General features: G+C 40.3%; 1 protein-coding gene across 2 annotated transcripts in view; it reads right to left on the reverse strand.

The window, feature by feature from the left end:
* The window catches only part of ano6 (anoctamin 6), a 174,686-nt gene that overhangs the window by 40,362 nt on the left and 119,157 nt on the right, over positions 1-15,167 (reverse strand). For both annotated transcript variants that reach the window (XM_063057669.1, XM_063057667.1), the window contains 5 exons: positions 10,243-10,377; positions 7,529-7,634; positions 4,449-4,509; positions 3,350-3,492; positions 1,627-1,704 (listed from right to left, as the gene is read on the reverse strand). In XM_063057669.1, coding sequence (XP_062913739.1) covers positions 1,627-1,704; positions 3,350-3,492; positions 4,449-4,509; positions 7,529-7,634; positions 10,243-10,377 — 523 coding nt within the window. The remainder of the gene's footprint in view (positions 1-1,626; positions 1,705-3,349; positions 3,493-4,448; positions 4,510-7,528; positions 7,635-10,242; positions 10,378-15,167) is intronic.

A 15,167-nucleotide genomic window follows, 5' to 3' on the forward strand; every position in this document is an offset into this window, starting at 1 on the left:
GGACACTACCTCACTTTTTTAATATACATTATTTCTGTTTTTGCACATGTTTAAATAATCTATTCAATATGTGTAATTTACTTGTTTATTTATTATTATATTATATTTTATTTATTATTACTATTTTTTCTCTGTCTCTGCTAGATTTTGTATTGCACTGAACTGCCGCCGCTAAGTTAACAAATTTGACGTCACAAGCCGGTGATAATAAACCTGATTCTGATTCTGATTACACTCATGGTACAAATATGGAGCAGAGAACTACATTTCAGAGGTGCTCTCTACACTTGCATAGGCGTTTTTTTCTGTTCTTTCCACCCTTCATCCTTGCTACATCTTAAAGCCCACTAATTTTCCAGTTCTGATAAATGGAATGATAGTGTATTGCTTTACAACTCCAGCGATCAGAGTTCAATTCTCGTTAATGTCTGGAAGGAGTTTATAAGTAATCCCATGACTGCAGGGGTTTCCTCTTGGTGCTCCAGTTTCCTCCCACATACAAAAGATGTACGGGTTAGGGTTAGTAAGTTGCGGACATGCTCCGCGAGCACTGGACGTGTGGTGACACTTGCCGCCCCCGGCGCATCCTCGCTCTGTGTTGGTCGATGACACGGGCTGAATCCACGTAATGGGTCCAGGCCCCACAGCGTATCGAAGTGAATGACCCCAATGTTTGGACAACGACTTAAGTGCCATGCTGAATCGGAAGGGTTGGGTACAGGCTGAATTGAGGAGGTATGGTCCAGATTTGCATTTTTAAAATTTTCTCTGCACATTGGGTATTTGATGGTCTTTTCATAATGAGTCCTTTTGGGTTTCTTTGTTTCATGACTGCCTTTAAGGAGACGAATCTCAAGGTTGTATAATGTATACGTAGTTTGATAATAATTGTACTTTGAACTTTGAAAAGACACATTTCACTGTATGTTTCGATGTACACGTGACAAATAAAGCCAATTTTTAACTCTGTTGCTCTTCCACAGAATACTTATTTATCGGCCCTTCCAGCCCCTTGAGCCGTGCCTCCCAGCAATTCCCGATTTAACCCGAGCCTAATCGTGGGACAATTTGTAATGACCAATTAACCTACAAACTGGTAGGTCTTTGGACAGCGGGAGAACACTAGAGCTCCTGGAGGAAATGATTAGCTCACTGCGTTTCTGCTTTTAATTCAGATTTCTATACCTGCAGTTTTTTTTTTGATTTTTCATTGGAAAATAAAGTTGCCTATGGAGGCAGGAATTTCATTATCTTGAAGAACAGGAAAGGTTTCAAAAGAATAGATTAAAACAGGAAAATGAACGGGAAAATTAGCATTAGGGATTTCCTGTTGAAAAACTGCTTTCTTCTCCATAATTAACTCTGACTTTATGGTTCATTATCTTCCACCTCCTCATTTTGTATTGTGGATGTAATAAATATATTTGACCTTTTTAGAGACTATTTTCTACTAACAAAATGTCATGAGCGTTGAGGCTATATTATCAGCTGTTTCTAAGAGGTATTTTAAAACCAATTATCTTCTTTACAGGATAATCGGAGGATGGGTCTGCTGAGCAGCATGTGACTCAAAGAAAATGTTTAGCGATCCAGTTGTAAAAGACGCTGAGAACCACAGTCACTCACCCAGAACAGAACCGTACTTCCACCACAAAATAGTCTCATGCATTTTCCACAGGCAGTGTACGGAACCAGCTCCTCTTCCTGTAAGTAAATAATAATCATAATTCTGTTTAATTATCTTACATTTAAAAGTTATATTTATAGCATTTATTTGCCATAACCTAGATTTGAAACATCAGTATTACTGAGCCTTTGGAATGACATGATTTTTCCAAAGTGTTGAATCCTTTTTTTTGACCGTTTATTAGCAATTAGTAAGCATACAATCTTGAAGCGATATTAACTGGTCAGCAGAGACCTGACGTCTGCTGGTTTCAAGCTACGAGCTGCCACGAAATAAGCAAGAGTATGCAACTTATTCTCTTTGCTTTTACCGTGCCCCCATGAATGAGACTAGCAAACCCAGAATACAATGCAGATAGAGAACAGTTACATGGTTCCTGCAGCCCCAATAGAGTGGACATGGAGAGGATGTTTCCTTTGGTGGGAGAGTCAAAGACCAGAGGACACAGCCTCAGAGTAGAGGGACATCCATTTAGAACAGAGATGAGGAGGAATTTCTTCGGCTAGAGGGTGATGAATCTGTGGAATTCTTTACCACAGATGGCTGTGGAGGCCGTCGTTGGGTATATTTAAGGCAGAGGTTGATAGTTTTTTGATTAGTCTGGGCATGAAGGTATATGGGGACAAGGTAGGAGATTAGGGCTGAGAAGGAAATGATTTGGTCATGACAAAATGGTGGAGCAGACTTGAGGGCCAAATGGTCTAATTCTGTTCTGATATCTAATGGTCTTATAGTCTTATTCTCAGTTAACCTTTTCAAGCTCTATAAAATATCCCTTCTATTGCTTAATTTCAAGGTGAAAACTTGCTTCTTGCAAGTTTCCATAGGTAAAAAAGAAAATAAAATCTAAATATTTCTACCTGACAGTTTGCATTGAAATGTGTTTTTTTTTAGAATGGGTGATTTGAGAAATGTTTTTCTTTCTTGTTACATCAGTCTTGCGTACAGCATAAGGTAGTGAATTTAGTGATTTTTGTAGGAATGGTGACAGCATCAGCGGGAGTTACCTTGGACACAGTTTTCTGAGGCTGATGGGCCTATAGAAATATTGGTAATATTTTGGTTTATGTGCTGCATGTGATGTATGTATGTATGTACTAAGGGTGCACAGTGTTCTGGAGAAAAGTTGTTTCATTTAGTTGTATATATGTCCAGTCACAAGATCACAAGACAAAGGAGCAGAAGTAGGCCATTCAGCCCATCGAGTCTGCTCCGCAGCTCCCCCATGAGCTAAACTATTCACCCATCTAGTTCCAATTTCCTGCTTTTTCCCCATATCCCTTGATACCCTGACTAATTAGATACCTGTCAATCTCCTCCTTAAACACCCTCAATGATTGGGCCTCCACAGCTGTATGTGGCAACGAATTCCACAAATCCACGACCCTCTGGCTAAAAAAATTTCTCCTCATCTTTGTTTTAACTGGGTACCCTCTAATTCTAAGACTATGGCCTCTTGTCCTGGACTCACCCACCAAGGGAAACAACCTTTCCACATCTACTCTGTCCAACCCTTTCAACATTCGAAATGTTTCTATGAGATCCCCTCTCATTCTTCTATACTCTAATGAATACAGTCCAAGAGCTGACAAACGCTCCTCATATGTTAGCCAAATGCAAGTGCATTAACTTTTGAACTTGAACTTGAATGGACCAATTTACCTGTGTGACTGGATTCTTCTTTAGGATTGTACACTTTGCTTCATATTCTGCCCGGCGAGGCTCTTCCTGCTCCAGTTCCACAGTGTCCCACTCGTATTCCAATTCTGCCTCGCGGCGCTTCCAGAATTCCAAAAAGATGGTGACTGTAAAACATGATCTAATTGTACAATAGCTGCCAAAACATCAGTGAATATGCATCAGCACGATCCTTAAAAGCCAGCACCTGAAGCAAAGCTCTGACTGAAGACACACACTCAATGATTTGGGTACAGATTCTTCCCCTCTGCCATCAGATTTCTGAATGGTGCATGAACCAATCAATTATCTTGTTATTCCTTTATTTTGTATTAGTCATTTACTATGTGATTTACAGTAATTTTATATCTTTGCACATGTCAGTCTACGGTCTCCTTTTGTGCTAAGATGAGGCAGGAGGTGCAGGAGCAATACCTTACAGTCCGTCTGGGTAGCATCCAACCTGATGGCATAAATATAAATCTCTCCTTCTGGTTAAAAAAACTTTTCCCTCTGCCTCCCTTCTTCTTCTATTCCACACTCTACCCTCTTAGCTCTTCTCACCTGTTTATCACCTCCCCCAGCACCCTTCATCCTTCCCTTTCTCCTATGGTCCACTCTCTCCTATCAGACTCCTTCCCCTCCAGCCCTTGACCTTTCCCACCCACCTGGCTTCACCTATCACCTTCCAGCTGGTCTCTTTCCCCTCCCCGACCTTTTTATTCTGGCATCTTCCCCATTCCTTTCCAGTCCTGAAGAAGGATCTCAGCCCGAAACGTTGACTATCTATTCATTTCCAGAGATGTTGCCCTGCCTGCTGAGTTCCTCCAGCATTTTGTGCGTGGCAGTCTATAATAGTATTTGTTTATCTTTTTCATGACTACTGTATGGTTATGGCAAGCAACGAGTCACTACAGCTTTCTTTTGTTTTTTTTGTGATAGCAATTGATGCCTAAAACACATTTGAATCTTGTGTTAAATTCTGAGCCATTGTTTACTCTCTCTCCAAACAACGGACAGTAGACAATATCATTAGAAAGAATTTAACCAACATTATATTTGATGCAAAGTAACAACTACTTACCCCAAATTGCTATAAACATGGCATATACTAGTGTTCCATAGTTGTCAAATATGAATAATTTCTGTGGATAAAATATATATATTCAATAAATGTATGCACAATGGAACACTAAATGTAAACAGAACCTGAAATATTATTCACCGCGACGTTCTGATAGAAAATTCTTCTTTCATGCATAATTTCTGATACTAGGTTCCATTTCACTTCCGAAATTCTATTAACACAGATGTTACCCAGGCTTTTTGTGGAATTATATTTAATAATAACGTGTGTCATAGGGTTTGACAAAAACCACGGCAGCTGACAAAAATTATAGACTCGTATTTCTTAAAAGCATGGAAAATGGAGATGAATTATCTTGGCGATTGAGAACTTGAAGGAAACTGGAATTATGTTTTCTTCTCTTATTTCTAGCTGCTCTGTCTGAATTTGAAATAAAAAGATAATAGTAATAATAATAAATAAATAAGCAATAAACATCGATAACATGAGATGAAGAGTCCTTGAAAGTGAGTCCATAGGTTGTGGGAACATTTCAATGGTGGTTCAAGTGAAGTTGAGTAAAGCTATCCCCTTTGCTTTAAGAGCCTGATGGTTGGAGGGTAGTAACTGCTCCCGAACCTGGAGGTGCAAGTCCTGATTCTCCTGTACCACCTTCCTGATGGCAGCAGCGAGAAGACAGCATGTCCCAGGTGGTGGGGGTCTCTGATGATGGATGCAGCTTTCCTGCAATCGCGCTCTGTATAAATGTGCTCAGTGGTGGGAAGAAAGAACTTTTTACCTGTGATGAACTGCGCCATATCCACTACCTGTAGGATTTTTCGTTCAGGGGCATTTGTGTTTCCACATACCAGCTTGTGATGCAGCCAGTGAATATACTCTCCACTAAACAGCTATAGAAGTTTGTCAAAGTTTTAGCTATCACAGTGAAACTCCACAAACTCCTAAGGAAGTAGTTGTGCTGTCATACTCCAGAATAGAAAATCTTTCTATTGCTTTAATATTCTACTTAAATATTGAAAATATCAATGGTGACAGAACGCTTTCTGTCCTAGATCTGACAGGGAATTTTTTCCCAAGTGTTAATGGAATTGTTGATGTCATACTGATCATCTCACACTCTAAACTTATACCATGTGTCCTTCTGCAAGGTCTGATCATACTACAAGTGTTTATTGTTCAATTAAACCTTGTTCTTGCTGTCTTTGTAGTTGAACCTAATTAGGCTGCAAAACTTGTATCAACTTAATGGTTTCTTACTCATTGGTAGGTGTGTTATGTTTTAAACTGTTAAAAATATCAAAGGCAACAGAACACTTTCCCTCCTAGATCTGACAGGAAATTTTTCCGAACACTTTAATGGAATTGCTGATATCATACTGATCATCTCACACTTGTATCATGAACTCTTCTTAATATGAGGAAGTTTACAGATGCTGGTAATCTCGAGCAATTCAGCAGGTCAGGGAGCGTCTGTGGCAATGAATCAAGTTCCTTGGGGTGCAGATCTCGGACAATCTCACCCGGTCCAGGAACACCACTGGGATTGTGAAACGGGGCCAGCAGAGATTGCACTTTCTGAGGAAGCTTAAACAAGCATCACTCCCCACTAACATCTTAACTACATTCTACAGAGGTGTGGATGAGAGTGTGCTAACCTTTTGCATCACAACCTGGTACTCCAGCTGCAGTGCTGTCGACAAAAAAGCCTTGCAGAGGGTGGTTAGGGGAGCAGAGAAGGTTATTGGGGTAACACACATCAAAGTTACTGGTGAACACAGCATGCCAGGCAGCATCTCTAGGAAGAGGTACAGTCGACGTTTTGGGCCGAGACCCTTCGTCCTGACAAAGGGTCTCGGCCCGAAACGTCGACTGTACCTCTTCCTAGAGATGCTGCCTGGCCTGCTGTGTTCACCAGCAACTTTGATGTGTGTTGCTTGAATTTTCAGCATCTGCAGAATTCCTCGTTTTTAAGGTTATTGGGGTCTCCCTACCTTCTGTCCAAGACCTCTTTCAGAGTCGATGCCTCCAGAAGACACGGTACATCACTAAAGACCCCTCACACCCTCTCCATGAACTGTTTGTTCTTCTGCCATCAGGCAAACGTTACAGGAGCATCAAAACTAAAACCACAAGGCTACTAAACAGCTTCCTCCCACAGGCAGTCAGACTGCTAAATAGCTGCTCCACCCGACTCTGCTTTGGACACTTTTAACTTGCACTGGACACTTATAACTTGATTTTAACTGACATGTGGCTGTTGTATTTTACTATTTATTGTTATGTTTATTATTTAGTGTTGCATTTGTTATGTTATGATTGCACTGCTCCTGGGAAACGCTGTCTCATTCTGCCCTGCAGAGCTGATGTAAGATTAGAATGACAATAGAGTTTTTTGAATCTTGAATCTTGAATCTAGAATAAACAGTCAATGTTTTGGGCCAAGACCCTTCTTCGGGACTGGATAGGAAGGGGGAAGATGCCAGAATAAAAAGGTGGTGCAAGATTTGATCCTACTAAGATAGTTTATTGTTTAGTTAAATAGGTGATCTTGCTTTTGTTGTCTTTGTAGTTGAACCTAGACAGGCTGCATAAACTTGTATAAACTTGTTCCTTACTCATTGGTAGGCAGTGTGGTCATAGTGTAGGTGCTAATCAAAATGTTTCTTGTTTTAAACTGTTTATTAATTCCATAATTCACAAATAAACTAAGGAAAACAACTTTTGTTCAGAACTGAATTGTTTATAATACAGGTCAAGCAAGTACGCCCATCTGGGATAAAATCCAATTTTGTTTGGGACGTTTCCTTGAACATTCCAAAGACGTACAGTCAGAGTTAGTAAGTTGTTGGCCCCAGAAGTGTGGCAATACTTGCAGGCTGCCTCCGCCCCCCCCACCCCAGTACAACCCTCGCTGATTTGATTTGATGTAAATAATGCATTTCACTGTATGTTTTGATGTTTCAATGTATATTTGACAAATAAAGCTAATCTTTAATTTTCGCTAAAATTGGTTAGTTTAGCAATGCTGCAGGAGGATCGTAATACCTATATACACAATATATTAAGAGTGTACCTACCCTTGAAGACTGACATGTAATATTGAGTCTCCAATACTGACAATCTCGGTCACACTGAGGACACATGATAATACGACCTCCAATCTCAGGATCACACACTTCCTGACTTTAGGACAGAAACAGAGCAAAGAGAAAAAATCCAACTGTTATAATGAATATTATACATGCTTCAGTTGCTGATATAGGAACCATGATTTAAACTGAGTCCAGCTACAAATTATAATAAATGACAACAGTGCAAAGGTTAAGGTTGTGCACTACAAAACCAAAAATATTTCTAATAATGAACAGCTATCAGTTCTATAAAATGCTTGGACATCATAAAAACAGGACACATTTTCTGTATTACAGAAATGTGCTTGGCCTGTTGCTGGATTAACGTAATTGGGAATGTTTTTCATCATCTCTTAAAGCTGACAATAAGAAAAAAAATGCCACTTTTATCCAAAGACATGGTTGGAGACCCAGGATGATGGAATTGTTATGACTAAAGGAGAGACCACTTGCTCATCGAATGCAATCTTCCATTCTTTTCCCCATTCCCATAAACTTATTTTACCTTGTAAAAACTCTAATTGGTTCTGTCTCCTCTACTCTCATGGACACCGAGTTTCAGATCATTACCACACGCTAGGTTGAAAGTTTGGAAAAAGGTAACTTCTGCACAGAACTAGGTGGTACTTTTGGTTATCTAGCACTGAATAGACCCTTCCAGCCCTTTGAACCGCGCCACCCAGCAATCCCCCAATTTAATCCTGACCTAATCACGGGACAATTTACAATGACCAATAAACCTACCAATTGGTACATCTTTGGAATGTGGGAGGAAACCAGAGCACCTGGAAGAAATCCACACTCACAGGAAGAACATACAAACTCCTTACAGGCAGTTGTGGGAATTGAACCCCGGTCACCTGTACTGTAAAGTGTTCTGCTAATCACTACACTACTGTGCAGAAACTGCTGGGGTGTGGTAGAGAAAGCATGCCGTTGAGCTATTCTCTGAAGAAAATAATAGTGAATCTGCAATTTAGAGTACTTCTGTTTTGTGATCGAGCATGAATCTTTCAAGGATTCCAAAGTTTAACCGAATAGAAAAACTTGGAGATGTCCCTTTAAGATCCACCCAAGACAAAATAGTCTACCTGACTGAAACCCATGAACCAAGTCAAACATTCATTCTGCCCACTACTAGCACGTTGTTTGCTTGTTATGTGCCCAGTGGTATAATGTGGCTGATCAACATTCTTGAACTGAATAGGCTTTGGAACCTTGCACCATTCAAGCCTATAGCATGGGACCCAACAGCAGAAGTATGTTCAACAAGTTTCTACTCTTGTCATTGGACTCCATGTGTGATGGAGCAAACTGGTGGTCTCTAGCCGGCAAATCGGTCAGATGTTTGGAACTGGGACCTTCTGCTTTAGAAAGTCCCGACATGCTCCCACTACTGAGAATAATTCCTGGCAGATCACTACAGAATTGCTGCCATTTTCCAACAATGTTTGGCCTTCTACCATGGTGCTTGGAAGATCTTTGTCCAGTTATTATTGTTTAAAACTGAAAAAAATTAAATCCAATTACTTAAAATAAAACTGTAAAATAAAATAATACATGGTACATTTTATTATCAAGAAACAGCTTCCTGGGCCATTTGAGTGAATCATCGTAGGATAAATGAAATAAAAATCTGTAGATATTTTTATAAATGCTCCTAAAAATCCTAGCACACTTTCACAAACATTCCACAGAAAATAGCTATCAGAAGGATTTATAGACAGATTAGGAGAATGAGCAAGAAAGTGGCAAATGAAATACAATGTTGAAAAATGCATGGTCAGGCACTTTGGTAGAAGATTAACTTGCAGGTGGCATCGTGGTGAGGAAGGCAAATGCAATGTTAGCATTTGTCTCAATAGGTCTAGAATACAAGAGCAGGGATGTGATGCTGAGGCTTTATACGGCACTGGTGAGGCCTCACCTTGAGTATTGTGAACAGTTTTGGGCCCCTCACCTTAAAAAAAAGATGTGCTGGCCTTGGAGAGGGTCCAGAGGAGGTTCACAAGGATGATTCCAGGAATGAAAGGGTTATCATATGAGGAACATTTGATGGCTCTGGTTCTGTACTCACTGGAATTTAGAAGGATGGGGCGGGGAGTCTTATTGAAACGTATCGAATGTTGAAAGGTCTAGACAGAGTAGATGTGGAAAGGATGTTTCCCATGCTGGGGAGTCTAGGACAAAAGGGCACAGCCTCAGAACAGAGGGGCATCCATTTAAAACAAAGATGTGGAGAAATTTCTTTAGCCAGAGGGTGGTGAATTTGTGGAATTTGTTACCACAGGCAGCTGTGGAGGCCAGGTCGTTGGGTGTATTTAAGGCAGAGATTGATAGGTTCTTGATTGGACACGGCATGAAAGGTTACAAGGAGAAGGCTGGAGTGGGGCTGAGGAGAAGAAAAAAGGATCAGCCATGATTGAACGGCAGAGCAGACTCGATGGGCCAAATGGCCTAATTCTGCTCCTTTGTCTCAAACTGTACAACAGCAATTAACAGAATCTGTCAGTACAACTCAATTGTGGGCCAAAGGACCTGTACTGTGCTATATCGTTCTATGTGCTACGATCAACAGTGACATCAAAGTTTCACCAAAATCATCTGGCACATTGAAATTCAAATATTTGGCCAATTTTAACCTTATTTATTTGACTTACCTCCAAGTACTATCATCCCTTGTCAGTATTCCAAAAAGAAAGCACAAGAGACCAACAAACCCAGCAATAGCCAGCATGCCCGTATAGAAACCAAGCCAAGCAAAATATATTCCAATTTTCTCTCCATAATACTTCCTGCAACAAAGAATTAGAAAATTAGCAAGGAGTACAATCTTCCGATAAACTAAAACAGCTTCAAGAATGCAATAAGAAGGCTAAACTAGAAAAGAAAGAACAGATATTGCAAGTTATTATTGGACTGACTTTGACTTAGACTACACTCTTGTGCAATTTAACAGTTTTTGCGTATATGTATTTTATTTAACTGCCTATATACAAGTAACTGCTTTGTAGGTTTTCTACTGGTCACAGTATGTAAGTACAGTTTTTCAGTGTGTCTGCTGTTACTGCTAGTGGTTAAAGAAGGCAGAGGGTCATGATGGAGGGAATACATTTGGATTGGAGGGTTGTGATTAGTGGTGTCCCACAAGGATCGGTTCTGGGACCTCTACTTTTCGTGATTTTTATTAATGACCTGGATGTGGGGGTAGAAGGGTGGGTTGGCAAATTTGCAGACGACACCAAGGTTGGTGGTGTTGTGGATAGTGTAAAGAATTGTCGAAGATTGCAGAGAGACATTGATAGGATGCAGAAGTGGGCTGAGAAGTGGCAGATGGAGTTCAACCCAGAGAAGTGTGAGGTGGTACACTTTGGAAGGACAAACTCCAAGGCAGAGTACAAAGTAAATGGCAGGATACTTGGTAGTGTGGAGGAGCAGAGGGATCTGGGGTTACATGTCCACAGATCCCTGAAAGTTGCCTCACAGGTAGATAGAGTAGTTAAGAAAGCTTATGGGGTGTTAGCTTTCATAAGTCAAGGGATAGAGTTTAAGAGTCGTGAGGTAATGATGCAGCTCTATAAAACTCTGGTTAGGCCACAGTTGGAGTACTGTAAAGTTCTGGAAGTTTCGCTGTGGTTGCTTTATTTGAATAGGGGCTATCTGATTGGATAACTCTTATTTACAAATTTGAATGGAATTTCTCTTCTCTGGGGTACAAGAAGGATCAGCCACATTGGCCCACCATCTTTATATATTTTTTATTTTTGCCTTTTCTATTCTTAGCCACTGGATTTTTGCAGCTCTGCATTTCTAAATCTCTTTGAACAATGAGTGCTTAATAAAACAATTGTGAGGCAACAAGTTCTACGCCTCTTTCTTAACTTCTTGGATCAAAAACATCAAAATCCAACATCGTAGTTATTGAAGATGATTACAGAGATTTAAAGATTTGGAGGAATCACAGACGAAATGGAAATTATTAGCGCACAAACAAAAGAGGTAAGAGCTTCCTTTAATTCCAAACTCTGTGAGCAAACCTAGTTCTGGCTTCAAGACCTCATCTTTTGGAGGTAGGAGGGAGGAAACTACCACGTTACCATTTTGAGAAAACAGATCTGTAAAAATTAAATATAAGCAAGCTGATGGAGAGCGAAAATACTTAAATACATGCAAGCCAATGGAGTACGAAAATAATTAAATATGTCCAAGCCAGTGGGGTACAAAATGTGCAACTCAGTGGAGTGTGAAGAAAAATTTCCCGTTATAATCTACTGGTTGGAAACCATCTAGATTGAAATTGAGTTAAAGAAGTTTACAAACCAAATTAAAAAAAAATTCTACTGTAGTCCTATAATGATTTAGACACGATGCCATGATCTTTCAGTTGTAATCTAATATTTTGAGGTTGTGGTCAAAGTAATAAAACGTACCTACAAATTAAGTGTTACACGAGTTTGAATTAAAACAATGGCCAACATTGTGAAACTGAGCTCAGACATGAATAAAACATCTCAGTTTGATAAAATTAATGAAAAGGTACAATGAAATGTACCAACAGTGTTAAGTTTATTAAGATGGCATGTGAATGGAGAGAAACCTGGATTGTGTGAGTTAAAGAAAAGAATATGTGGGCGGTTTGTTCTAATACATGACCGAAGAAAAGATTAATAGGGCGAGGAAAGGGAAAGAAATGTGATGCGTGCAATAAACTATAAAAACAGTATGATTGAGACAGTGAAAAGTCTAAAGAGCAAATCTCTGCTTTATCTGACCAAGCAAAAAAAATTGATAACCGTAATTGCATTTAAATGTGGTGCACGAGGCAATATCAAAATATCAGGGACTTCAAGTAGGCAGTCCCGTGGTGATGCTTCGCCATGGAACACTCTCACTATGCTGAACAGTCTTCCGAGACAGCGCCACCAGCCGAACTCCGAGGAATTACAGGATGGACATGACATGGACTTTACAGCAGCCTCTAACAACTCAAGTGAAGATGACAGTTAAGAGAGAATAGGATTGGCTGCTGTTTTACAAATCGCTCTAACATGACAAAAGGGAGTGATGACACCCAGGACTGAAGATTAAACCATTGCTAACCAAATTGACAAGCTAACCTCTCTAGTGGTAGATCCAGCACCGATTTTTGATGCCCTGAAGCCATCGTACAAGAAGTGGTCCACAGTTATTGATAAGGCCAATGGATTGTGGCACCTGAATGTCAACTGTGGTTGGCATTTAAAACTGATGGTCAACAAAACCAGTGGACAAGGCTACCACAAGGGCTCCACAACAGTCCCACTGTTTATCACATGACTGTGAGGAAAGATCTGAGAGACTTACTAAGCATTGACTCAACTGTCATACAATACTCCAGATGCAGCCTAACTAGAGTTTTATAAGGCTGCAAAATAACTTTCTGACCTTTGAACTCAATGCCTTGACTAATAAAGACAAACGAGCCACATGCCGCCTTAACCATCTTTTCGACAACCTGTGTAGCCACTTTTAGGGAGCTATGAACTCGGACGCTAAGATACCTCTGCTCAACACTGTTAAGGATCTTGCCCTTAACAGTGTGCTGTCTCTTTTGCATTTGACTTACCAAAGTGCAACACTTTGCATTTGGTTGGGTTAAACTCCAGCTGCCATTTCTACCCCCCCCCCCACCCCCATATCTGCAACTGATCTATATTTCATTGTAGTTTTTTTTTGCCAGACTTCTACACTATCCACACATCACCAATTGTTGTATCATCTGCAGATTTACTAACCCACCCATCTACATTTTCATCCAGGTTATCTATATACATCACAAACAGAAGAGGTCCCAGTATAGATCCCTGCAAACACCATAAATCACAGACCTCCAATTAGACCTTCCAGAGCTTCAACTACTGCCCTCTGTTTTATATGGGCAAGCCAGTTCTGAATCCAAATAGCAATTCGCCATGGACCCCATGCATTTTAACCTTCCATGAGAGATCTTGTCAATCACCTTACTAAATTCCATGTAGACAACATCCACAGATCTACCTTCATCAATCACCCTCATCTCAAGAAAAACTCACATTAGTAAGACATGATTTGCCCCACACAAAGCCACGTTGACTCTCCCTAATCAGGCCATGGTTCTCCAAATGGTCATAAATACTATCCCTAATAATTCTCTCCAGTATGTTTCCTACCAGTGAAATGAGACTTACTGATCTGCAGTTTCCAGGATTATTGCTGGTTCCCTTCTTGAATAATTGAACACCATTAGCCAATTGCAAGTCCTCTGGGATCTTGCCTGTGGCTACAGGGGACATGAAGATACTGGTCAAGGCTGCAGCAATCCCATTTCTTGCCTCTCTCAATAAACTGGGCTATACCACATCAGGCCCTGAGGGCTTATCCACCATAATTCTCCATAAGAGACCCCAAACTACCTCAGCCTTTACCTTTTAGTGCCCTAGTTTATTAATACTCTTGGCACTGATCTCCCTATGTTCTGCATCATTCTCCTTGGTAAATACTGATGTAAAGTACTCATTAAGGACCTCACCCACATCCTCTATGTCCAAGTAAGTGCTCCTCCCTTTATCCTTAAGTGGTCCCACCCTATCCCTAGTTAACCTCTTGATGTATGTATAGAATACCCTGGGAGTCTCTTTAATCCTTCTTGCCACAGACTTTTCATGGCCCCTCGTGGCTTTCCTAATTCCCTCCTTGAGTTCTTTTCTGGCTTCTTTGTAATCTTCAAAGGCCCTGTTTGATTCTAGCTTCCTAAACTTTACATAGTTTTTCTTCTTGACTAAACTAATCACCTCCCTCAGCATCCCAGGTTCTCTTACCTTGGCATCATTGTGCTTCCTTCTGACTGGAACATGCCTGTCCTGTGCTCTGTGCAGTCGGTCTGTAAACACCCTTCAATTGTTGGATGTGGACTTTCCCACAAATAACTGTTCTCAGCCAACTCTCCCTAGTTCCTTCCTGAAGCTCTTGTAATTTTCCCTGCTCCAATTTAATACTCTCCCGCAAGGTCCATATATATCCTTGTCTATAGCTTTCTTATGACGCAAGGAGTTGTGGTCAGTGTCCCCCAACTGTTCACCCACTGAAAGATCAGTCACCTGGCTGGGCTCATTACCCAACACCAGGACCAGTACAGCCCGTCCTCTTGTCGGACTATCCACATATTGTTTAGGAAATTCTCTTGGATGCACCTAACAAATAGTGGATGCATGGAACCATCAAGCAAATTATGACAGACAAATTACAACATTTAAAATATTTTGGGGGGATCTGGCATTTCTGGCAACAGAGTGTTTATTGCTTATTCCAAAGCTGGCAGCGATGAGCTAAAAGATTAATGGTAACATGTACCAAACAGCTGATTAAAATGTACAAGTTGAAATAATGAAGACAATGCATTTGTCAGCAACAGTGAAAACAAAGGTGGATTTTTCATCTCATAAGAGAATCATTTTAGTTTTATTAAGTCCTGCTATGTTCCAGTCATGCAAACATACATAATGAAATAAATTATCAACATAATCATAAGAGGTTATGTTTTAGATTCCCTCTTCCTCTCATCTCAATA

This window comes from Mobula hypostoma, chromosome 9 (assembly GCF_963921235.1).
Source record: "Mobula hypostoma chromosome 9, sMobHyp1.1, whole genome shotgun sequence".
Taxonomy (NCBI): Eukaryota; Metazoa; Chordata; class Chondrichthyes; order Myliobatiformes; family Myliobatidae; genus Mobula; species Mobula hypostoma.